General features: G+C 37.5%; 2 protein-coding genes across 2 annotated transcripts in view; one reads left to right on the forward strand and one right to left on the reverse strand.

Annotated features, from left to right (window-relative positions):
• Window positions 1-130: 130 nt before the first annotated feature.
• Window positions 131-23,610, forward strand: LOC139147830 (uncharacterized). The gene is made up of 17 exons (XM_070719039.1): window positions 131-474; window positions 1,103-1,146; window positions 1,369-1,568; window positions 4,375-4,484; window positions 5,319-5,426; window positions 5,849-5,930; window positions 6,487-6,600; window positions 7,260-7,364; window positions 7,770-7,884; window positions 8,716-8,828; window positions 9,562-9,676; window positions 11,825-11,959; window positions 17,806-17,881; window positions 18,748-18,889; window positions 19,743-19,880; window positions 21,329-21,492; window positions 22,042-23,610. Exons 1-17 carry the CDS (start codon window positions 290-292, stop codon window positions 22,199-22,201), a joined length of 2,106 nt encoding a protein of 701 aa, XP_070575140.1. The 5' UTR covers window positions 131-289; the 3' UTR covers window positions 22,202-23,610.
• Window positions 23,532-27,346, reverse strand: part of LOC139147828 (trafficking protein particle complex subunit 8-like) — a 46,112-nt gene continuing 42,297 nt past the window's right edge. The window contains exon 29 of the mRNA XM_070719038.1: window positions 23,532-27,043. Within this exon, the coding sequence (XP_070575139.1) occupies window positions 26,689-27,043 (355 nt within the window). The 3' untranslated portion in view covers window positions 23,532-26,688. The remainder of the gene's footprint in view (window positions 27,044-27,346) is intronic.

The raw sequence follows: 27,346 nt of genomic DNA on the forward strand, positions 1-27,346 counted from the left end.
TTGGGAAAAGTAAATCTTTTGTTGATTGAGTGATAAGATAGATGAGTTTTAAACTTGTAAAATGAAATAGTTATTAGAAATATTTTGATTACGACTCAAACAATTCTCAACAATAGTGCTCCGATTAACGTTTTACGGCAGCACTTTGACCGAACGGTGCGGCGGGTTTCTATTTCAGGTTGTCGCCTTGATTGCCGATAATTTCAACCCCGATCGGCCGCAAGCAAGGCATACACACCTTGCATATGAATCAAGAGGATATACCAAGCCTTGTGGATAACTACCAAACATGGAACAAATCGGCAAAAGACTAGGAACACTAACGGTTCGTGATTTGTGGCTTGTTGTGGTCTGTGCGATAGCTGTCTATCTCTTGCGTGTTCGCGACAGATACACCTTACAACCAATGTGGAGGTTGGAAATCGACACTTCGGCCTATGAAAACAAGGAATACGCAAAAGAGTGGGAACAACTGTAAGTTACAAACTATACATTTTTTATCATTACAACTTACAAGCGTCACATTTCACTCACACACGTAGTAGAAGTCAGGGGCCATGTCTCTCCATGGATGTTTTTTACATCCATGGTCTCTCCCAACCTCCGTGGTTAGCAGCAGTGCTGTACAGCCTGCAGTACAAGTGTATTGAAGCTCTGGTTTTGTCGTCCGACCCAAATTATATCCAGGCAAAACTTCGAGCTACAGCACTGCAACTAAGGGAATGTATGCAAAGAGATCCTGTTAGCTGTAGTAGTACATTGATTTGTATTCATACACGGATAACAGTGCTGTAGCTTTAGGTTTTGCCTGAGTATAACCATGGAGGTAGTAGTTCTACTACCTCCATGGTATAACCAGGCAAAACCCATACCCAGGCAAAACCCATACCCAGGCAAAACCCATACCCAGGCAAAACCTCGAGCTACAGCACTGCAGCTAACACAGATACTGATGTAACTATTCACTGTGTATGGTATTCAGTATCAAATTTATTGCAATCACATTTTCAACTTGCCTCATCCATGTGTCAATAGGTGCAAAATCACTGCAATTTTCAGGAAAATGTACTGTTGAATCAACGTCTCACATTTCTCTTTTCAGTTCACCCTCATTGATAACTGACATTGAAAGCGATGGAATCAATGGTAAGCACCAGTAGAATGCTTCGATAATAATGCACCAATCATATTTTCTGTTTATGGTCAGACATGGTATTTTTGTATTTTATCGTATTTGTTCACTTTCTGTGCAATAATATTTATTTGGGTGTCATTTAACAACAAAACAAATTTCTCAAAATTCAGTATCACTCTTTCTCGTATCATCAGCCTTCTAATTCTATGACAAGTTTCATTGTGTTTCCTCAGAAATCGTATTTGCAACCAGGGAACCGAGAATCAAAATTGCTGTCACACCCCAACCAAAGGGCTCTTCATCCATGCTACCCTATCTGAAGATCCAACACGAGGCTAGTTTGAAAAGAAAAGACACCGACAGTGGACAGCCAGTTTCCATAGCAACAGGGTACCTTGTGCAGTATCAGTCAATGCTCCAAATTAGAAAACAGGTTTGTAATATTTCATGACAGCAAAGTAACTGTAACATTCTGCAATTTCTTTTATGTTTTTCCATGTGTCAGCTACAGTTACAGGTCTACCCCCCACTACATGTTGAAATACCCAGTACTCAGGTGATCAACATTGACTGTGTATGTGTGTGTCCTGCATTGGTCGTTTGGATAATCAAATTCAATGCCAGATTTTTATTTATTTGTCAACAATAATAATGCAGGCCACACACTGCTGACACAGACAAACCTATGCTGAGTACTGCAAAATGCTCTTGGATGTAGATCAAGCAACGTGTTGGTTGATGCATGGAACAGAAATACTGAAAAAAAATACCAAAAGTTACAGTTACTGTAGCTTTAAAAATCAAACTTGACCTGGCAAGAAACAAGGGAGACAGAAGCATGTTAAACAGCTTTTGTTAAATAACTGGTCCGTATAAACTGCCTCATGGAACTTTCTCTGAGTAGATTTTACTTGTCACATGACAAATATGGTATACAGAGAACTACTAGACTACCAGGCTTTCTATACAGCAGCTAAACTAATGTAGATTTGCATACATTATGCCTGACCCAGGCTATATTTGGCGAAACCATTAAATGATTACTATTGAAAAAAATTGATCAGAAATAAGAAAGGGGTGTGAAAAGTCCAGAGAGATAAATACACAAAGTATTACAGATTGCAAGTAAACTAACTTATTAGAGACCCGGAAAATATTTTCTTATCAGCCTTTGCTAACACATAAAAAAATTGTGTTGGTAGAGTGAGGCAAATTTATTTATTATCATATATAAAGGTGCCCCACTCATACCGGGTTCCATAATTTTGTATGGAAGTGAATTTCTGAATACATGTGTGTTAACAGCAAATATTATACCCTAGTTAATCATTCACTTGTGTTCAAAAATCCAGAAAAGCAAAGACTTTGTACAGCTTCGTCAGTCTCCCATGTGGTGGCAGATTGATACATCTAGCTCATTAAGATTCCATCAAGGTTACTGGTCTATGGTTAATCATGTTCAAATTCAACTAATGAGATATGGGAATATCTTGAATTCACAGAGGTGTCATGTCTGTGAAGGTGACTTTCATACAGTACTGAATAGTGAATCAGAAGTAATTTTTGTCATCAAGAGCACTTATTAAATGCCCCACTAGCTGTATCTTTTAGCATTATTTTTATGATTTTACTTTCTAACTAAATAAGTTTGTGAGAATTAACTAATTTGGGTCTGTGTTATTATTAATTACCAGCTGGGACTGTTTGTGCAATTTTGAACAAGGTAAAGATTACACTGCAATTAAATGTTTGCCCAAACATTAACACTTTGAGTGCTGTAAGTTTTCCCACCAAAATTTTAATGCAACATTTTGCCAATTTTTATGAATTTTTCTGTAATTTTTTTATAATTTTGAACTAAATGGTCAACACATTTTATCGGCTACAGTTTCTCATCAAAATTTTGGGAAAAAATATTTAAAAAATTGACTTGGATATATTTTTTAAAGTCGACAAAAACTTGACTTTGGCGCTCAAAGGGTTAAATCACAGCCTCAGACGAAAAAGCAAAAACCATGGATACTGTGATATCTGCACGGAAATCTTCACATAAACTGCAGAGAGTAGCCCAATTAATGTATAGTGGTGAACGTTTTCAACTTTGTCAATGTATGTTCTGTTATTCCTTTGTAATAATACATGTATTATATAGGGCTCAGCCCTTGTTGTCGTGCCAGGGGTTAATATTGGCAACGTTATTTGTATTGATTCATGATAAAATATAATTAACTGTTACTTCATGTACATTTGTATGACAACTATGCCCAGTTTCCCTCTGATGAAAGTAGTTCACGTACGTACACAACGTCAAACCCTGCAGCAGTGCAGGTATAGATTTTCTGTAATGTGTAAAAATGTTGGACAAAAATTGGCAATTTTCACCATGATAACCACCTATTGTGTTAAACAACAAGGGACGTATTATGCATTGCAATGGTAACCGCACTGCCCATCTTCCACTATGCAAGCTGAAAACTATAGCGTTCCATCTAAAAACTGGCAATTTTTGAATCTAGTTATTGACACAGGGGGCGCTTTTCTAAAATTCAATCCCAGCATTCTTTGCATATGCTCCCCGTTCATATGCACGACAGTTTTCTCCCTTTTTTCTATTTTTATGCGTGATATTAACGATTTTTGTATCAGCGACAAGGTGGATGATAACACTTACTGGCTAATAAAAGAGATATATATTATAAATGGCATGTTATAAAATAATAATTTGCACGTTTCGTATTGGTTTATTTACGAGAACTAAAAAAAAACATGGCAGTGCCCATGACAGTATGGCACACTTCCGGTTACTGGCATGGTATATGAATATGCGCATGCATAGTAAGTAAGCTGCTGGCGCGACTATTACAAAGTTTTGAAAATGGCAGGAAATCAAAATGGCAGTTAAAATTTGAATTTACTTGTCAAATGTTTCACAAAGGAATGGTTTCCTAATGCCGTGAAAACCCATATCCCTTCAGAGGGTAGAATTCAGATTCAGATAAAACCAGGAGAGAATCGGAAGTTATTTTGAGGTCAACAAACTTCAAGAGTTACAGCTAGTGGGGTTTTAAGTATATTGAGAATTTGAACAGGTTCCAATTTGCCCTCTCAGAGAATCAGTCAATTTGCCCTCTTAGTGAATAAAACACACCTATTTCATCATAATGCATTGCAAATGTTATTATTTCTTCATGAAAAGACATTACATCAAAGTTTTGGAAATTGAATTTTGTGTTTAACAGGTGGTTGTGGTTTTGACTGAAGATTGGACAGTGCTCTGTTTTGACAGCGAGTTGAAACTTCTTTGGGAAAACAAACTCATAGAGAATCTTGATCCCAAATATTACATAAAGTAAGTGAAATCAAGAACTGTGCTGTTTTATCTCAGATGAGTCAATCAGTCGACAAAATTACCGTAAAGATTCTTTAAATCTCATGCTGCCATACACAGTAGAAGCAGGAAGACCAATCTGTCTTATCATGCTGCCAAATCCATGTGAAGACAGTGTTTAACCGTAACTTTTGATGAAGTTGCTGCCAATTTTATTCTGTTTTGTGAAATACAGTTTCTTGTTATACTTCCACAGTCATGTTGAAATGCCTTGTCATCACAATCTGTGTGCAATGCCCGATATTAGTGTTGACAAAATGAATTCTAGTCCAGACTTGAGTTCATTTCTCAATAATAACATTGCCTTTTATACTCAGTGACAATTAATGGCTATTTACTTCGAGTACCATGATACATATCATGAGCAGTAGAAACACTCATTAATGTTTTTCCAGTCAAATATATTTACCATGTAATGAAAACAATGCAATGTAGAAGATTTGCAGTGAGTGTAAAGCATTTTCAAAGGAAATAACAAAGTCAGCAAAAAGAAAAAGCCGTAAATCTTTACCGCCAAGTTCCTTCATTTATGAATCAAATAAAGCATGGAGCTAGCTCCATGAATCAAGTGACATGAAATTTCATCTGTTCTCTGGAATTCCCTGTAAACAGGTCCACAATCACCGCTGATACATAGTAACTCTGGGTTAGAGCCAAAACCATGGTGGTGAAAGGGTTAATAAAGAGGTTTTGATAATAGAGACACCAGGCACCAGAAGGTGTTCACTTCCATTGTCTATTGAAAGAAAAGAGTCTGTGTATCAAAGGAGTTAATTCTGATTTCCTGCCCCGCAGGGAGGCTACAATTCTTGTCACATCTCACAATCTGAAGAAAAAAGATGGAGGCCTTGTTATCATTGGAGCCAGCATGACAGATAGACATCACCATGAAAGTAAACTTGTGTAAGTATTCAGTGATACCCAGATACAATTTTCTACTATAACCTGCAAATTTCTTGTACACTAGACACAAAGCACCTCCATGATATTGTTAGCCATATTGCATACACTTACCATATTCAATTTGTCGAAAATAACAATATTTATGGCGTGTTTGTTCACTAGGAGATTTTTCAAGATGTCAAATGTATGGTGTCCAAATATTTTTGCATCTAATCACCGTATTACCAGCTCTTCACACATCATGGTTCTTACTCAAACAGAAAACAAACAAAATATGAACAAAACAAAAAACATAACCAATCCTCACTAAACATGGTGTACATGCCCATACATGGTTATTTGTTGATCCTACCATGTACATTCTCACCCTGTGTATACCATGGATTTGTGGGCTTATATCTTTAATTTGTTCATGGACTTAGACATGACCATCACAAAAGAGTTGAAGATATCAGACCAACAGATAGTGACGATGATGACGATGAAGATATCCCATATACAAAGGTATTGAAATACAATGAATAAAAACTCTTGCATGTGCTGATCTACACCAGCTGCATCAAAAAATTTTTGTTCAGAAATTCCCTATCAAAAATTAAAAATTAACTGCACCTGTACTGCAGAAAATTGAAATGTCTGTATGATCACATGTACAGAGTTTACAGTTTTGATCTGGCTCTCACAAAGTTCTACATCAAAATTCTGGGTTCTTTACAAAGATAGCAGGCAGAGCATACCCTGCTAAAGTTTCAAGGAGTGTACAAAAATATGAAGGATATAGCTCCAAGTCAGAATTGCCACATAGTAATGCTGTATCTTGCCATCAAAATTACCGCAAACACTGCATTTTATATAGCAGTCTAAGCATGAACAAGAAACAAACACTTTGTATTTTTTGCCATATTTCTTCTTTCCTTCCTTCCTTTCTTCCTTCCTTCATTCATTCATTCATTCATTCATTCATTCATTCATTGACAATGTAGAACAGTGTAGCTACACCAAAGCCTAATTGTAATGCTTCACAGGTGTTCAGGATAAAACTTTTTCATTCACCTTACAGGAGGGTGAGGCAGAGATCCATCATTTCTCAACCTATGCTCTGAGCGGTAAGGATGGTAGTGTCAGGTGGCATCACCTTCCGGGAGATTTTGATGAAAATGTCAACAGGGAAGAGGTGAGGATTGTTGTCAAGAAAGTTGAATATGGGAAAAAAAATAGCAAAAATGTGGAGTTGCATACCAACGCATTGATAAAAATATCAGCAACGCAACGTTTGCAAATATTCTGTACACGTAACTTCCTACAGCCAAAAGAATAATTGAAAACTGCTAGATTTTATGAAACTGTTATCAGAGAATTTTAGGAAACACTAGCCTCTACCTAGACTTAACCTTTAGATCCATTGCTCGAGGGTGCTTTCTGTGCTCTCCCCTCTCCTATATAGAGAGCGCCCTCGAGTGACAGGTCCAGCAGCTACCGTACTCAATAGATAGTGACCCATGATTATTCACAAGTACAGATACATGTAATCTATTCCAATATGTATTCCTAGCAGGGCAAGGATAAATACAAGGAAACACTCTATGTAGCTGAATCAGAATTTTAGTTTACACAGCAGGACATTAATGGAAATTTTACATAATTATGGAAATTTGATGCGATTCTCAAATAAGAATATTTGTTGGGTCGCATACTGAATGAGTTAAATGTGCTGTATTTTTGATCACTACACAACTTTGTTGCCTATAATGTGTGAAATCTCAAGAAACAAAATACTTTGAACCACTAGTACGCAGATTTCACCATAATTGCTTCACTTTAACTTCCTCCCAGGCTCTGTTCAAGGCACATCACTTCAAGCTGGCTTTGAAGAAAGGACTTACTCACAAAGGAGAGTCTCACTGGTCTCAGTTCAACATTGCCATGTTGAACAGTTTGGTAAGATCATTGTACGGAAGCCTTCCATTTTAAGAAATGTTGACGTGTAATCGTCTCTTCATACTTTCCATTGTAAAACTACAAAACCAGACTTTTTCTTTCATAGATATATGTATCAAACAAAAACAGAACCACAGTCTAAGCAAGTTAGATTATAGAACTGTCAGCATCAAGACATTATTGGTATTGGAACTTGGTGTGATTGCGATTTCAGTATTTGTTTACATGCCAAGAGTACTTGAAAAAAAACCAAAAAGTGCTTACTGTTGATAAATATTATATGGCAAAATAATATCACTGTAAAAGGATTTTTATTAATGTTTACTTAGATTGTGCATACTTTTATTATGTTATCTTTCTTGCAAATATTATGTATGACATTCATTGATATCTGTATTTTTGCAGCCACACAGCTGGCAGAGACGGAGCGACACATCAGCTGAATTCGGTAGATTTCTAAAGAGCCGAGGTGACAAGTCCAAAGATTATGAAGACAGTGGCGAGGAACATGTCCTGGACAGTGAGTGTCATAACTTGGAATCGGTAGTCTTATCATTTCTTGAACTTTGCAAAAACTGATGCAATCTGCATATTTGACTTGACTTTATTTTTGTGGATTCAGCCTAGCTCAAATATATAGCTTCTTGAACGTTAAGAAGCCATATGACGTGAAACTCTTTGCATTAGTTACACTTACACGGTAGGTCTTAGCCCTAGATCTTTTAACATGGTTGAAAAAATCTGGTGAGCTACATCTACAGTAGCCAATGACTGATTGTCACTTTGGTGTCAATGCAAAAACAAGTACACCACCTGTCACTGTGCAGTGCTACTATTCTCTCTGAGGATATAAACCTGACATCCTCTTTTACTGTATATAGATGCATGTTACTTTGCAGGGACTTGGTAATTTTGATATAATGCACAGCAATTTTTACCCATGGAAATCTTAAATTTGAAAAACCCACATGAAATTTTATGGAGTTCAACTTCAATGATCCAAAGATTTGTAACATTGTAGAATCAAATTTGCAGTCAGAAAACTTAAGATGATGTGCATGATTAACCCTTTGAGCACCAAAGTCAATTTTTGCCACCTTCATAAAGTATACCCCAGTCAATTTTTTCAGATTTTTGCCAAAATATTGATTAAAACTCTAGCAAATTAAATGCGATGTCCCTTTCGTCAAAAATTATGAAAACAATTGCAGAAAAATTCACAAAAATTGGTAAAATGTTGCATAAAATTTTGATGGGAAAAATTACAGCACACAAAGGGTTAAATGAAAAAGGAATACCAAGTTCCTATCAGGGCTATGCTTAGTTTGACTGATTTTCCTTTTAACTGTAGTAATTGGTCTTGATGAGGAGCACTTGATAGGCTATGCATTTGGTGGGCTGAGACCGCACAGTGCCAGCGAACATGTGAAGAATCCAAATGCTGTGGTTATACACATGCAAGAGGTGAGTCTGTCTTCAGAGACACAAGTGTCAGTGTGTTGATGGCACGTAATACTCAGAGGCATTTACTTCTTGTGTCAATATTTTAGCAATTTTTTAAAGACATGCAAACAGGAAAGAAGTCAGGAGAGATCGGTTTTGCTGTCAAAGGACCGTGGCTGCAACTTTTTTGTGATTAATTACTTTCCTAGAGGTACTTTCAATTACAGTTCCTGTGCTGCTCAGTGTTCCGTTCAAAGTCTTGCAGTATATGTGTGACTTCAGCAGTGAAAATCAGACTCAGATTCATGTCAATTTCTGCTAATTCACAGTTCCTTAAGTCTTGATCCTTAGATAATCATATGCATGCCAATCACATCAAAATGTTTGATGTAGTAGTTCATGGTACTTATAGCGGGCACAGAGAAATGTTCGGGAAAGCTGTTTGAAATTTTCAACTTTTTTGTGCTTTTATATACCATTTTCCCATTGTTATAATTACATGTTTGACAGTAGTATTACATATGCAGTAGACTTGATTTCAGACTGTAGCAATGTGTACATTACCTTATCCTGACCATATCCATTCAAATATGGATAAATGCTTCTAGTTCTAGTCTTCTTTCTAACCCTTTCATCACCATGGTTTGTATCAATTCTATTGTTTTCTGTGGCAAGGTTGGACCTGTATACTGGGGAAAGGGGGTGAAGTGGTTGAAGCAGCAAGTAGACTTTCCATGCATTGTATGTCTTACAGGGTATTGAAGTTTTGAATCTAGCAAGTGGTCAGCCGATGTGCAGGCTAAAACTACAGCAAGACAAAGGTGTCTATGTTGATGTCAATCAAGATGCCATCCTAGACCATGTCAAAGGTATGATCTACCAACACTCTGTTAGTGCTGTGGCTTGGTTTTTCTTTCCCTTAACTTCTATCATGCCAGTTTTTGTATCATGGATGCAAAAAGTAATTATACTAGCCAATCGTCAATGGTCATGAAAAGAAAGAGTGCCTCAAAAACTCTGTAATGGTGCTGATATTCCACAGGCAAACAAAGATGGCTGAAATACCTTTTTTACCATGTGTTGATATATATATGCAAACTTTCCATTACTCAGTAACTGCACTCATGATATTTACATTTTATGTTCTTAGCAACAGTAGAAATTCATCAGAAACTTGCATTCATTGATAAATATCATGCAATTTCTTGGTCACATTTCATCTCTTGAGGAATAGTTTCAAATATCATTGATAGCCTGCAAATAGTACACTAATGGAGATCCATTGTCACTGTTGAATAATGTCTATCAATCAATTCTCCTTTATTTCAGTACTGTTGGCCACCGGCCAAAAAAGTACAGCAAAGTATAACAATAATTTGATACATAGCTAGAGTGCTTCAGTCTGCCTATTACCTAAAATCATGTCTCTACGTTGCATAGCATAAAATATGTATCTGCTAAGTTTCCTTAGGGTCTTTACATTTTCAGATGATAGCAAAGTACTAAACTTGTACATAACAGGTGGGTTGAAATAGTACAGGGGAATAAATTGGATTCTTAAATCTTGGTATTTTGGCAAATAAGCAAAAAGTGAAATTCGTCTTCGACTTGGTTCAGATGACACAACTCACAAAGTCTGTTACACCGTGGAGTTTTGCTCCAACGCCCGGTTTCAATATTCAATGTATGAGCTGACAATCTAAATTTACACAGAGCAAGCCTAAACACTGGTTTATCTACGTACAATAAGTAAGGTTCTACATGTAATTCCTTTTTAAAGGTTGAATATGTATACAATCTTCCAGACTTACTCAAAGATTCTGACCATTGCTGAATATCAATATCAATACATCTCTGCTTAAAAATTTGAAGAAAGAAAGCTTCGTTTCCCACACCTTGGTGTTCCCAAACTTCAGCAAAACCATAATTTTGAAGCAAACACTTCACATTCCTTGCCCAAAAATCGTAATGAGATACATAAATTTTTGATATTTGGAACTCGTAGCATTTGTAAAGTAGTCTATTTTTGTCTATTTTTAAAAGTCTGAGCCAATATTTAATAATTTTACAATATCTGAATACCCTCATTGAAACCCGGCCTAATTCACCCCTCATTGCACTAGTTGACGTATTGTTGTACAGTTTTAATAATGAGCGTAGCATTTTATTATGTACCTTTTCTACATCCTTGGCTGGATGGAACCCCCAGATTTCAGCACCATAATGTAGTATTGGAAGTATTTTTGCGTCAAATATTTTGAGGGCAATGTCAACTGGTAAGGTTCCAAACTTATAGATGGAACTATTTAGAGAAAATAAAGCCCTACTAGCTTGTTCACTCAAGGTTTTTGAGCTAGAAACCAAAGGCCCGTCCATGATAAGACAACACCAAGATAATTTTGATAAGATGTAACAGACACTCTCTTGCCATTGACGAACCATTTTTCATAAGATTTTAAACCACCGCCCCTTCTGAAAACAATAATTTTGGTTTTATCAGTGTTCACAGAGAGTTTCCATTTACAACAGTATTCAGAAAGCTTGTTAAGTAAACGTTGCAAACCTATTCTTGAGGAACTCTTAAGGGTAAGATCATCTGCAAAAAGTAAATAAATGATTTTTAAAATCCCAACATCAACACCAGAAAATCGATGAGTGCTGCTCAGGGTTTGGCCAATATCATTAACAAAAATTGTAAACAAATATTGAATATTGAATATTCTCTATCGTTATTGACTTATCAGTTTTGATTTTAATAGGTAAAAAAATGCTCATTCCTGTGATATACGTTGTGTAAATAAATGCATTTATTTTGAGGAATCCAGCATCAGTTGGCCAACATTATTAAAATTCTGTAGTGTGAATTCTGCAAACATGTTTCGTTGTATTTTATTTTGTCTTTTGAAAAATTGAGTGCGATGATAATTCCGCAAGGAGCACTTTAATAGTTTTTTGCATCTTTAAAAGTAAAAGTCAAAATCATTTGATAAAGAAATCAATTGATTTATTTCTTACAGCTCACTTCAGTGCAAGTCAAAGAAGTCAAGATAACTGTCTGGCTGTTGTAAAGTCTGGACACCCTCCCCATGCTCTTCTATTTAATGGCTCCATATGTGAACCGGCTAGCTCTCTGAGTCTGCTGTCCCTCACAAGTAAGACAGAAATTTCTGTTACATTTTAAAAACCAAGAAACATACAAAAGGACACTTTTTGTTAATCTAAAGCATTTCTACATCATTGACCGTCAACTTTTTTTTCTCTTTCTCGTAGCAGAGCTCCGAACATTAGTGATATTGTATATGCACAGGCGCTTATGGTTGAGGGGTTAAAGCAAGTGTCTTACAGTCAGATGATTGTTGGATTATTTCCTGGCACAGCCAGAGTGATGTTACTTTTAGTTGTTGCTCTTCTCTTACCCATCCTCCCTCCCTCCCACTCCCTCTAACAAAGCTGTGAGGATGTTATATTTAAGCAATAAAGCACACCCAGCGACAGTATACCTCAAGATTTTGACCAGTTCACGACATGTATGCACGAGCGATAGCGAGTGCATATATGAAGTGAAATGGTCAAAATCAAGTAGTATACCGTCGCTGGGTGTGCTTTATTGCTATTATATCATAATAGTATATTGAAATTCTGGCGTGGAACGTCATAAAAGGAAGTTTCCTCAAGCTGAGAGCTAGTGGCATGCCTGCCGTGGTATATCGCCAATATACCACGGTTCTTTTCGCGTCTCGACCAATCAGATCGCTGTATTTGCACCATCAATATACTGGTATGATATAATATATGATATAGGGAGAGCAGGATGATATTGATCATCAAATTTTAAGGCCACAACAAAGTGACATCATTTTTTATTGGACACCGTGGTGCGAAGCACCAAGGTGTCCTTTGTCGCCACAATGTCTGTGTGTGTCCGTCTGTCCGTCCGTCCGTCCATCCGTCCGTCCGTCTGTCCGTCCGTCCGTCCGTCCATAGACAGATTTTGTTCCACTCATAACTTAAGAACCCTTGGGTCCAATGTCATGCAATTTGGTATTTGGTATTATCATGATGAGACTTAGATCTGATTAGATTTTGGTGGGTGTGGCTTATTAATGGTTCTACTCCGGAATAAAAAGGACGCGATGCGTACGCCGTTCTACATACTCAGTACGCCCGAATAAACACGTGATGCCGGTACAAACAAACCCACATGTGTGTACTGAACGCGTATGGAAATACAAGTACGTCTGTGCGCGTTTGCGCACATGGCTTTGTTTGTACCGTGGTCGATTCTAATTCCGGGTTTGGCCTATTAATTGCTCATTTGCATATTTTATGACTTTTTTCGTTCACGCAGATATCTCAGAGACGCCTGGAGCGATTTCGTTCAAACTTGGTACAAGGATAGTACTCTACCTCATACAGATGCACCTTGATTTGTTTCACAATGCGATCAAATTTGGCCGTGTTAGAGGACTTTTTAGTTTTCACCTCCATAGACTCCCATGTATAAGGCAGTCCATAGACTCCCATGTTTAAGGCAGTCCATAGACTCCCATGTATAAGGCAGTCCATAGACTCCCATGTATAAGGAAGTCCATAGACTCCCATGTATAAGGCAGTCCATAGACTCCCATGTATAAGGCAGTCCATAGACTCCCATGTATAAGGCCAAGAAAAATAAAAATTTAGTTTCTCATCGTATTCATATTGCAAAAAGGATGCAGTGACACAGTTTTTAGTCCCCACAGATAAAGTCCAGGTGGCTCATAGATTGGGTCATGTCAGTCCGTTAGTCCATCCATGTGAGTCCATCCGTTCACGCAGATATCTCAGACGCTTTGACAAAACGTCACGTGACCTTTGACCTCAAATATACATATTTGTCCATAACTCAGTAACCACAAGTGCTAAACCTTTCATATAAGGTATGATGGGACACCCTATGACGCCACATATTGTACCTCATTAATTATGTGCACATCTAATTTTGAGCAAGCCAATAGAGCTAGAGGTCTGATTTTTGGTATATATGGATAACTTAGCAATACAATTTTTTTGACAAAATGTCATGTGACCTTGGTGACCTTTGACCTCAAATATACATATTTGTCCATAACTCAGTAACCACAAGTGCTACACCCTTCATATTTGGTATGATGGGACACCTTATGACGCCACATATTGTACCTCATTAATTATGCACATATCTAATTTTGAGCGAGACAATAGAGCTAGAGGTCTGATTTTTGGTATATAGGGATAACTTAGCAATACAATTTTTTGACAAAATGTCACGTGACCTCGGTGACCTTTGACCTCAAATATACATATTTTTCCAAAACTTGGTAACCACAAGTGCTACACCCTTCATATTTGGTATGATGGGACACCTTATGACGCCACATATTGTTCCTCATTAATTATGCACATATCTAATTTTGAGCGAGCCAATAGAGCTAGAGGTCTGATTTTTGGTATGTAGGGATAACTTAGCAATACAATTTTTTGACAAAATGTCACGTGACCTCGGTGCCGCATATTGTACCTCATCAATTATGTGCATATCTAATTTGAGCAAGCCAATAGAGGTAAATATATGATTTTTAGTATATAGGGATAGACTATAGGATAGAAATTTTTTGACAAAATGTCATTTGACATCGATAACCTTTTACCTAAAATACACGATTATGTCAATAGATAAGCAACCACAAGCGCTATGTCCTTTATATTTAGTAGGATGGGAGACCTTATGACAACACATGCTTTACCTCGTTAATTATGCCAATATATAATTGTGGGCAAGCCAATAGAGCTAGAGGTCTGAATTTTGGCATATATGGATTAATTAGCAATACAATGTTTTATTTTCAAAATGTCACGTGACCTTGATGACCTTTGACCTTGAATATGCATATTTATGCATAACTCAGTAACCACAAGTTCTTTACGCTTCAATTTTGATAGGATAATAGACCTTAAGATGTCACATCTTGTACCTCATTTATTATGCACATATGTATTTCTTGGCTGGCCAATACAGCTAGAGGTCTGATCTTTTTTCCCGATTTAGAACCATAACTTAGACATGCCTCTTGTTTCAAATTGGGAACAATGACATAGACCTATGTGTCCATAAATCTGAACATATACACTCCAGTGATACTTCTTAATGACCTCATTTCCCTGCCCCATCAAGACTAATACTCCTATTACAAGTGGGGACTATGTCATTGTCAATGACTTGTTACCCTATAGCATAACTATGGTAAAAGTTTAGTAAGTTTGGTTAATTAATTCTAATTTGCATATTTAATGAATTTTTGTAATAAGACTACCAGTATACTCAAGAACTTCTTAAGCAAATGTGATGGCCATACTTTTATCAGCTTGTAGAAACATCATAGTTAAGAAACAATTATTTTTAAAATAATGCTACACCATGAATACTGTTTTATGTGTGATTATTTTTTTTCAATAAAATAAAAAATGTGTTCAGTGGTTTTCTCATAGGAGTGTACGTTAGCAGTAAGGGGTTCGTAAAGTTGTGTTTGCGGCGCCATCTAGTGGTCAGAACCAGTAAGGCCTTTCAACCTCGCTCTCATGCATCGAGCAGCCATACTTTCTGTGTGTCGCTACAAGATTCAGTTCCTGCTACGTCTATCTACAGTCACACCAGTGGAGCCAGTACGACATTTGGTAAGAGGTTTATTTTTGTATCCGTATTTAGAGCATGTGTTAACTTTGCGTGTACCAATAATATCTGTGAGTGAATGAGAGTTGAGAAGCTGTGTGCAGAAAGAAACGGCCTCGAAAGTTATCCAAAGCACGTCACTGATAAGTCGTGTCAAAACGTGTGGCAACATCTCACCACACATCGAGTATACAATATGGGCCCTAATTATGGTCTAGTTTAAAAAGAGTATCTAAATTTACTTTAGTAATTGTGTTTTCAATATTCACGGAGTTCATTTGAAAAATGTTAGTCGCGTGATGACGACGCCATTGTTTTACAATTAGGGCTTGGGCGTGCATTAAAAACAACCGTTCCCCTGATTTCTACCACACTTGGGATTCTTATAGTGGAAACTGAAAGTTCAACCCCGATTTGCGAGAATTTTTGGTTGTTTTTGGGCATCGTAACTTTTGTGGAGTACGAGTCGGGGGCCCCTGTAAGGTTGTGCCGTCACGGACATAGCGGAGTAAGCGAAATGTGGTGTTTACATGGTTCAAACTAGGATATATTTTCATTTTAGCATACCGAGTCTGAAAACAAATGACCCTCCTGGTTTCACTTTAGTAAATTACTATATCTTGTATTTTCACTGATATCGTGAAACTTGCCAAAATGTCCCGATAGAACTTGTAGACCACGCCATTTTCCCGTTAAACACAATTCCCCGAATGGTGTCATTCGTTATGCCCAATCAGATTGAGCGTTTCTTCCGCACGCTTTCCAATACATTCGACATTACATAGTACAAGATATCGTAAGACGTAATCGTTGCTATGATTGGCGGAAGCGTTTTCATGCCCTTCGGCATGTCGATAGGGGCCATTAGGTAAATTTTCTCAGTAAACGCAATATCAAGAGAAATACGAGCGTGCGGAAGTGGGGCAAAGAATATGTAAAGACATTTAACACTTCTAAATAAACAACAATTATCATACGTTTATAACCCATGTGTTGCAAAATGTAACTGGCGCATTTTTCTTTCCGACCATTGTACGGCGGTGCCACGGACAGTGGGCTATCGCCACCGGAAATACTCACAATATAGCAAGGCATTTCTGTGTTCAAGATATGACGGTCGATGAATTTCATTCGGTTGTAAAACGAATTTTAAATTACCCCTCTGTGTCATAGTGTTGCGTTCAAATTATGGCTTAACATTTCAGTTTAAAATGTTGAAAAATAAAGTGTAGTCCACAGTTTGTTTCAACATATGCATATTTATTACTGGTATGTTATTTCATTTCAATAATTTAGCCCATCTTTAGTGTGTATTTTTTTATTTCTTTAGTCCATATTTGTTTAGCAGTGTTCTAAAATTTCCGAACAATTTGCAAATTATTCTGATGATATTTCAGATGCATATATTTGTGGTGATGATAACATAGTTGGTACTTTGTACAAAGATTGTAATTTTTGTTCAGTCCAGCTGCAATTGAAACATCAACTGATAATGGTGTATTAGTTTCCTATTGGATTTATATGTCAGAATTGCACAAATCTGTGCTGAATTAGAATAATGACACTGATCAAGAATCCCATCTGATTTCAGTTTTACAGTGGCTATTGGGAGAATGTTGTTCGCAAAGGAAATGCATAATGTGCATTGAATGTAAAATCAAAATATTTAATATGAAATTTAAATCATTTTAGTGAATCATAGCTAGACAACCTATCTCTGACATATTTTTCTTTCTTTTGCAGTACTGGTATTCACTGTGTCTTTACTGCAGCTGCTAATTAAAAAAAGAGCCAAAATAAATCAGAATACACACACTTAGTACACAGACATTTGACAACAACATCCAACAGTGACATTGACAATACATACTAACAAGCAGAGCTTGTTAGTTCTAGAATATACAGAATATTATCTCACATAGTGAGTGTCTGAATATTATTCTGAATTGTATTCCAAAGCACATTCTGAAAGGACTCTTCTGGAATATACAGAATATTATCTCACATAGTGAGTGTCTGAATGTTATTCTGAATTGTATTCCAAAGCACATTCTGAAAGTAACTCTTCTGAAAATTTCACATTCTTTGCCACTGCACCATCTCCCTAATACATACTGATGACCCACGGTGTCCACTCAAGTCTCATCTTTGTTTATTGAATATTTTCACCATTGTTTGGACCAAACCAATTGTTATCAATGGTGGTTGTGGAAATGTGAGTATGCCTACTTATAAACTTTGGGCATGATCACAACAGTCTTTTGTGGCAGTTTTCCAATGTGTAATTTTGTACTTTATGTTTTATTTCAGGTCTAATCATAGACTTTGATAGCAATAATCACTATGAAGACCTACACCACACTGTACCACCAGTGGTTGTCAGAAGGTGATATGCTTGCATTTCTTGATGTAAATTGCAGTACTTAATCCTTTTCCTGCCAAGTTCATATTTCACCATCAGGTCAAGTTTGTTAAACTAGTGAAGCACACTATGTCCCATTTGGTGCATTGTAACAAAAGATTAAACATTTGAAGGCACCTGAAATCACAGATACTGTAAACATGATTTTTATGGACTAAAGCTGTTGGAACAGGCCAAGCCAAATGGGTGAAAAGGCGTATGGTTTTGACTCAATACCGCTTTTCACTGAGTTGGCTGATGGGGAAGTGATCCTGTCTGGCGGGTAAAGGGTTAAGGTTAAAGTCTTGAGGTTTCTGAGGGGCTTTGCATCTTATGTATTAAACTTTGGACAAAATGTTTATCCTCGTGCTGCATTCATCATGATTGACTTTTCATCACTAATGACGTAGTAACCCGAGCCGAGCCAAGATAGAAGTGGGAAGAGATGCGACCTCTGTTTTCTCTATTTTCATTCATATCCATGAACCAGGTGTCGCATTTTAGAACTGAGAATGTTCAATATCCTGTATCATTGAATTTTGCTCGGAAGGTATTATTAGTGGCCAAGCTTCTTGTGTGGGGTCTTCCTTGTTTGGTGAATTTATGAAAACGTTGTCCAATCGCGGAAATATTTTAAAGAAGACTCTGAATGATTTGTTTTATTATCTACAAGCAGGACTGTATCCAGAGAATATTAGCAAGAAATCAGTTTCAAAGAAAAGAATTTCTTACTGTACATTCATTTTTACAACAGATATAACCAAAATATTTCATGTGAGGCCAGGGCTGTTCACTCACCGATAGTCACTCCACAATTGCTGACTGTCTCGCCTTTTCTGTGTACAATACAGTGTTGCTGAGAGAAGAGGAATATGGAACCATCTTCTTGGAGAGTCACAGTTGAACACGGCAAGCAAAGGATATGATAGTGTGTTTCTATTGAGCAATGGCCGACTGACTAGCTACGGTCCCAATGGACAGAACCATTGGCAGGTATGGACAGTCAACCCTGTGGATATTCAATATTTGATTCATAGAGATTCGTTGGAGAGGTCAAAGAGTGGAATATTTGATAATATCTTCTCTATTTTTCTTCTCCAGATCAAGTATGTAGTCTTCCTCTCCCTGTAGTATGTTGAAATGTAAAGTATTTCTAGCCTTCAAACACAATTCATTTTGAACAAAATACAAATGTTATTGTTGACAAATAGATTCTATTCTGAATTAAAAGTCACTTCTCAACGATAACTTTGGATGTAACTCTCATAGAGGTTGTGTTGATAACTTGAACACTGGGTATTTTGAAATGATTTGTAAGTAAACTAAACATTTTACAGAACATGAATCTACATTTTACAAACATAATGAATAATAATAATAATAATAATAATAATAATAATAATAATGGGTTCTTATAAAGCACACATATCCACAACTGTATGTGATCAAGGCGATTTACAATTATTATTACCCCTGGTCACAGGACCTAATATGATACCACTCCCTTGGGAGCAAACAACAGCTCACATGTGCAGCCAATAAGCGCAGCAGAGCTAAACGTACACATTACAACCACTGTCCTACCAGGTACCCATCACTCCTGGGCGGGGAGAAGCAATGAGGAATAAAGTGTCTTGCTCAAGGACACAACACCATGGCCATGCCAGGGCTCGAACTCACCATCCTTTGATCGTGCGTCCACTGCTCTAGCCACTGGCCAATGATGCCTCCATCATGGGCTAATATATGAGAGCTTTCAACAAAGTGGTTTCAAATCATTGATATTTTATTAAATCATGCAATTTTGATGTTAAATTGAATTCATAATGATCTTGCTTATTTACAGGTTGAAACCTCAGCCAAGTGGTCGGATGTCACTGATATTCTGAGAAGATCCCATCACAATCCAGAATTCACTCGCCGAGTGAACGAGGCATTTGTGCCGGGAATGAAGGCGCTGTCCTTGCAGGTGTTTGGGAGAGAGGTACCCTGTAACACTGTGTATAAATGAGCATTGGCAGGTTTTTTCATACATACCCAGATTAGATTGATATCATAAATCAAATTGTAATGCACTATTATAAATTGCACTCTGTCTCCAATATCAATGACACATCTTTTCCTGTGGTGTTAAGTTTTGATAGATCACAAGTACATGATACCAGGCAAGCTTTAACGCTAAAACAAAACAGCAGTCGACTGTACAGTAATTCTAATGGGACTGATTCCTTGCGACATCAGAGATCTATCATCAAAATACAGAAAACATGTATTTCTCCAAAGATTTTGACAAGACTTGAGCAATTTGCAGTAGGGAAATTGTACTTTGTTATCACCGATGTTATAATTGCAATTGTATATTATCATGCCCTGCCCGTCGCATTTTGATTGGTCGAGCTGAACCACGTGACTGACCACAAATACACAGTAATGGTTTGTTTACATGCCCGTGAATATGAATAATAAGATACACAACTCAAAGTATCGTAACTTTACAGCTTAAACGTAAATCATAATCAATCACAAAATAAAATGGAGCACTTGTAGGTCAAGTTGAGATACTTTTTTCTGAAAACATCTCCGAATTTGCTGATTTTTTTACAGCGCGTGTGACACTGCGTCGCGTACTGCTCAGTTTCTGGGGCCCAGTTGTCGTTCCACTGTGTCCTGAAATTTCGGAAATTTTGACGGTTTTCTTGGGTTTGCTGTTAATATAATGGAAATAACAGACTCTGCTCTGACCATTAACGTTTATTTGTGGGCGCGGGCTCGAGGAAAGCCAAATTAACGGGCTCGGCAAGCCTCGCCTGTTAATTTTTGGCTTTCCTCTCGCCCTTGCCCACAAATAAACGTTAATGGTCAGCGCGTCGCCCGTTATTTCTATAATATAAATTGAAATGTCGAAGGATAAAAGGCATAGTAATGAACACTGATGCACAAAGACAAAATTTGTATACACGTTCTGTCAGCATCAGCAATTGTCGTTTGCTCATTGCTATATTCAGTAACAATCCTACAAATGCTGAAAGCACTGTATGTTTAACCCTTTGAGCGCCAAAGTCAAATTTTGCCACCTTTATCATATGTACACCAGTCAATATTTTCCTAAGTTTTTGCTAAAATTTTGATAAAAATCTGTAGCCAATGAAATATAATGTCCATTTGTTCCAAAATTATGAAAAAAATTACATAAAAATTCATAAAATTGGTAAAATGCTGCATCAAAATATTTGGCGTGAAAAATTACAGTGCTCAAAGGGTTAATTCCCCAGAACAGGACTCTCGACTACAACAAAAACAGCACAGAATAAAGAAAGCTGTAACATGAATTTCATATCCTTTGTGTCATCTGACACATATTGAGTGTTATATTTTGTTATATTTTTCAAATATATAAAAGTGTTTTGACGAAAAGTTTTGTTTGCTATCTAGGATGTGGTTATTTTGACTGGCTGGGAGTACATAGTCTTGGTGTCACTGAAAGATGGTAGAATTCTTGCAGAACACACGTTGCCCTGCCAACCATCAGCACCTGTTATCATTGGCGATTTTGACAACAATGGATGGAATGATGTCATTGTGCAGTGTCAGGCAGGGTAAGCAATGAAGTAACCCGCAGAAATGTCATTTCCAAAAATTTCATTTGGAAAAAAATACTCAATGCATCCTCACAGCAGTACAGCATAACCAGCCATTCTTTGAAGCAAAATAACATTAGAGGAACATATGGTTTGACTTCCCATTGAATCAAGGCATAAGTGTAGAACACAGACATGTTTTGCAAAGGTACTTTGTAGCTGACATTGTTCTTCAGAAATGGCCAATTTAATTCACGATGCAAGCATATCAAGAAAAAAGAATTCCACAATTCATAGTTGTATGACTGCATGCTTTGTTCTCACTAATCCATGGTAACAAACTAAAATTACTCACGAATTGTGAACTTTGTTATTATGTTTCGTTTTGACACACAACAAATCACAGCAAATCAATAGCAACTTATCTGAGAGTCGCAATCTGCCATCATGGTTTCATATTGGCACCGATAATCATCAAATTCTGGACGTTTTGCCAAACGTGAAAATCTAATAATTTTTGTTCACTGAGTTCAAATCTTTCACACGTGTTCCATTCCACTTTTGCAGTCAGCTTGGCTTCTCCCTGCAGAGATACACAGGTTACTGGACCACAGCTATGATTGGGGCAGCTGTCATCATCGTGGTGACGGCACTCACTTCAATATTTAGCAACCTTGAAGAAGAAGCCAGTGCCGACGGCGACGACAGCCAAGACCAAGTCAGCTGACAACAACTCCAGCTTAAAGTTTGTTTTTATAAAGTGTACATGTCAGAGTATTTATTTTTTTTGAGTATGGTGGCTACGCTGATTTTGTACATCATCGTGGTGATATTCTACCTGGCTGTGTTGTACCATAAGTGACGCCAGTGCCATGCCATCAAATGGGCCAAGTAGGGCCATATGTGCCGTACAAAAATCTTGCCACTGGGGGCGTACTTTGTTATTGACTGACAGAGAAATCCATAAACTGTGAAGAAAGCCTTAATTGACATTTTACCCTGTTGTCAACAAGAACATTGAAAAAAGAAAGTCCTGAAACTTTGCTCAACAGATGTTTCAAAAACATCTGTAGGCTTTGTCCAGGTGTACTTTCATTTTATATTGATTGTGTAAAATATTTTGCTTCAATGCCCATAACAAATGAGATGTTCAATACAAAATGTTACTCACAAATGCTCAAGGGGATGTACTGGTCACATCCCTGTAAGTCCAAGACGAATGATGACACAGCTGTTATATCAATAGTATTTCCCTATCTGTAAACGCACAAAAGCCAAAAATTTGCTCGTGCAAAATAAATGTGGTTTTGTGGATCAAGTTTGTCTCATAGTACTGTTTTCAGCTGAAGCGATACTGAAGGATTCAAATTGCTAAGAAATGGTTGCTAGGGACAGATTTTCATGTTTGAGAGTACCATTTTGACCGTAAATACTAGGAAAAAGTCAGGCATTGAATCAATCATTATCGTAACATGATCTGACTATGTTATCTGTCAAACTAAGTCAGCAAGCCCTGGTACACTTAAGTTTTTCTCTTAAATGACAGCGCAAATTTGTTTTGATTTCCAATTAAAGTATAAGACAGCGATTGCCTCGGGCTGATTGTGAATCCTATATGCATGCTTTGAAGGGCCCTACTTCATTGCAGACACGGTGCCTGGATTTGTGTAATAGTATCCACTCAGAAAATGTAAAAAGGTTGCCATGACATGCAAGGAAACAGTAACTTTGATGTGTTTTTATTCTGTAATCAGGTTTTGAGAATGACAATGTTACCTGAATTTGCTGAGGAACCCGTATTGCCCCCAAAGCATGAAGTTCAGTAAATTTCTGCACATTGCAGAAACTCGAAAACAGCGCCCTCTTGAGTCAGGTGTGACATATTGTTACACTCAATGTGCAATCACAAGAAGCAAAGCAAGTTATACTATAGCACAAGACTACATCACAGTTTCAGTTTCTGAGCTTGCTATTCTGTAACAGCAATCCAATCATCTTTCCCGACCACAACAATTGCCGATGGAAAAAAAATGTAAAGAATGACGCACTTCCAAAGCTTGTTCTCCAAATAATGTTTTAATACTAAAGACTTCAGATTTGTTCCTCCTCACAATAAAATCTCAAATGATAAATACACGAAGGGTGTCCACTGTAGAATTTTTCTGTATAATATAATTTGACAAGATTTTACAACAAGCAAACATAGTTCCCCGGAAAAACTACACCTGTGCTTTGAATACACAATGCATACTTTATTCAACCTTGAACTCGATGGTATCTTGAAAAGGGCAAAACACACTGGTTTTTGTTTCTATACCATGTCATGCCATGGTTGATGATCAACACATTCACACTCTACACAGTCCAGTGATCATTCACACTCTGTTCGCTCCAGTGATTTCCTGATTTACAATTCTGGTGCTATAAATACTGAACCTGCTCTATAATGGAAAAAATGCTACCGAATAAAAATGGGGATCTCTCTTCTATTTTTAGGTTTCGTATCACCATGGTTATTGGCACCTTCTGACCAATTATTGGACAGAAAACACCATCCTGGCATATTTGACATTTATACAAGCTCTCTGAGAAATGCCCTACCGTTTGATTTCACTTAGATACACTATTGGCAATAATACAGGCCTACAGAAACTTAACTCACAAAAGTTTTGCAAACAAATCGAGGGCCAGCTTCTGACCGTTTGTGAAGTTCACAGATATCCCTAAGTGTTTACACTGCTTCCACTTGTAGTTGAGAATCATATCCTGTGGTAGACCTATCCACAGAGTAAAACTTTTCTACTGAATGCACATGAAGGACAGGTGATGGTGCTCTTTTAAACAGAAGTTTGAAATTTCATTGGGAAAAATGGTAACATATTAATATGTATACTGTTCCAAGACATTATATACAGATTGGTTTAGTCCGGCCCGTACAGCATCCCTATCTAATAGTATGCTAAACTTGTATATGTATTAATAAGCTAGTCAAGATTCAATGCCCTATGATCCATCAGAATGAGACACCAACCTTTATCATGTAGCAGCAATAGCGAGTTACTGTGTCAGCAAACCTGAGATCCCAAGGGCCTATACATTAAATATGCAGCAACCCTTTTGCTAAGGGACTGTACGATCTCGTCAACTTAGTATTTTACTTCCCACACTCCTTTGAGAGGAGCCCTTACTTTTTACACCCTTTCACCACTATAGTTTGACCCAAACCTACTGTTATCAAAGGTGAATGTGGACCTGTTTATAGGGAATGAGGGGGTGAACAGGTTAAAAGAGAAAGCTCCAAAGTCTCACGCACATACAAAGGTAGGAATTTTTCAAATCCCTGCTATGTAGATATTTCCCACTGATGGGAGATAAAACTGAACAGACTGCCATGTGACCTTGTGGTCCTATTGGGTGCATGGTACAGCAACCTTAGACTTACTGTTGACCATGAAACACGTGAGGTTTCAGTGTTGCCTGCTACAAAATGTCCTTTGTACATGGAACAGCCATCTCAGACACAGTGTTGACCATGAAGCATGTGAGGTTTCAATGTTGCTCGCTACAAAACAAATTTTCAACTTGAAACCACTATAAATCACAGCATCATCATAGGGCAAATATATTTGCACATTAATTTCCTGATAAAAATGAGCATGTCCTTTTTTTCCCAAGACCATTATTCAAATTAATTTTCCTACATGGGACTGAAGTAATGAACCTGCTTAGTGAATTACATTAGTTGATAAAAGGACTGAACGAAAAATTGGCATAAATCTACAAAACTATTTACTGAGGTTGGGAAATGTTTCACCTTTTCACCACCATGGTTTGGCCCAAACCCATTGTTATCAATTGTAATGGTGAATCTGTTTACTGCGAAGTAGGGTTGAACAGGTATACCATTCCGCCACCAGACTTTTGGTACATCCCCATTTGTGACATCCCCATTTGTGTGCAATGTGGCAGACCATGCTATATACAGGGACATTGCATTGAAAGGGTCAGGGGTCATGTAATTTTCAAAAGCTGACCACCAACACATGTCTTTGTTGATTTGTCCCATCAAGGCCAAGGTTGAAATTTTCTTTCTAATCAGCTGCAATTCCTTGCTCACACATCATCCCCGTTTTAATCCTGATAAAAATGACCTCTACAAAGACTGAACACAATCTCAATGTGATGAAAACCATCACAAAATATGCAGTAATTAACATTGATTAAAGACAGACTATTTCAAATGTTGAGATAAGAGATGAGTTGCTTTCATTTTCTTTGTGTAGAAATTTCAACACCCCCTACCACCATCAACTTGTGGTATTGAAGTTTTTTCATTTACAATGAAAATATCTTACAGAAGAAAGAAAAATTTGCTGTGAACCTGCAGCATGGCTTTGACCTTGGTAGACTGACATAGGAGATTTTAAAGACACCATAAAATATATAAAAAAAGTCAAGCTTATTGACTTTTTTATGCAAAGGAAGTACTGAAGCAATTGAAAGACGGAGCATTTTGTACAGCGGAAATTTCAGCACACACTTGACAAACTCCAATGCAGGCGTACGTACATACAGAAGGTAAAAGTCTCCACTGTGATGGGAAAAGAAGGGATGGCCTTGTTCGAATGTGAAGAACAAACTCTTCTCAAATTACTTTATATATATGAGTAATCTCCTATCTACTAGAATACAGACCACCCACCAATGACTTTGTGAAACCCCAGCTCTGTGCATATTATTATGGTACAAAAGACTTCATGACTTCCCGTTTGTACACTTCAAATTAACAGTGATGTGAAAATCATATTTCATACACAGATCAATCTACTTGAATAAGACAAAGATGATGGGTTTTTTTTAAGTCTTGGTAATCTGAACTTCATCTCTCAAATCTCTCTGTGTTTGATGTGTACTATTATTTCATACCCTAAATTTGAATTATATATCATTTCCTTTGGCGTGCTGTCGATACAACATGATGTGTTATCTTTGGTGGTTGCTGGCAAATTGTCATACATTCTGCTCTCTGAGTCGTCATCACACGTTTCTCTGCAGACACACGAAGATTAATTTTGTTGTGCCACCCTGTGTGTTTCGGGGCGGATATACGTCATCCGCTGCCCCTGTAATGCATTGTGAAAATTAACCCATCAGGGAGGGTCACAGAGTTTTGTTTTTTTGTTTTCACAGTCAAGCGAGTCAAGAATCACATCACTATGACAATGCATCATTGACTGTAACCAAGTACGGTCCATCCTGCCGCTGTCTGATCAGCTGCGGAGACTCCTCCTCGGTGGGCATGTCCCAGTCCAGCAAGTCCTGGCTACTCTGCCTCTTGCCCCTCCCGCCGACAACAATCTTGGGTTTCACCACGCAAACGCTGATGTGGCTCAAGTTGAAGAGTCCCGGTTTGCACACGCAGGCACGTAATTGCACTGTTAGGTTCTGCTGGGCGGGGATCTCCACGTTGAAGGAGGTGTGCGAGATCCAGCTGAAGTCCGTAGAGCTGGCCGGTGAATTGTTGGAATAGTAGTTGGCTGCCTCTGTATTGCTTAAATCTGCTCCATAACTGAAAGTGCAAGATGGAACATCGATGAGATCACTACCTAAAGGATAATGACTTACAGTGGACGAGGAGAGGACAACCAACAGACACATGTACTGATAATGGCAAACCCTCTCACTAAAATGGTATGTCCCAATTCTATTGTTTTCTATGGAAAAGTTGGACCGCTCTACTGGTAAATGGGGTAAAAGAGTGATAGTAAAATGCTCCTCAGGGACAGGATGCTGCTTGTCTGGACATTCCTTGGAGGCTTGAGGAGCACATGAAGTTTTCACTATTTTGTTTTGTGAGATTTAGAATTTAATT

Source organism: Ptychodera flava, chromosome 13, assembly GCF_041260155.1.
Source record: "Ptychodera flava strain L36383 chromosome 13, AS_Pfla_20210202, whole genome shotgun sequence".
In the NCBI taxonomy this organism is placed as follows: Eukaryota; Metazoa; Hemichordata; class Enteropneusta; family Ptychoderidae; genus Ptychodera; species Ptychodera flava.

What these genes read in the sequence shown, in the direction of transcription:
- LOC139147830 (XM_070719039.1), top strand. Translation starts at nt 290, where the DNA reads ATGGAACAAATCGGCAAAAGACTAGGAACACTAACGGTTCGTGATTTG. An exon ending in GCAAAAGAGTGGGAACAACT is followed by an intron (nt 475 to 1,102) that starts GTAAGTTACAAA and finishes TTCTCTTTTCAG; the next exon opens with TTCACCCTCATTGATAACTG. An exon ending in CCACCAGTGGTTGTCAGAAG is followed by an intron (nt 17,882 to 18,747) that starts GTGATATGCTTG and finishes TGTACAATACAG; the next exon opens with TGTTGCTGAGAGAAGAGGAA.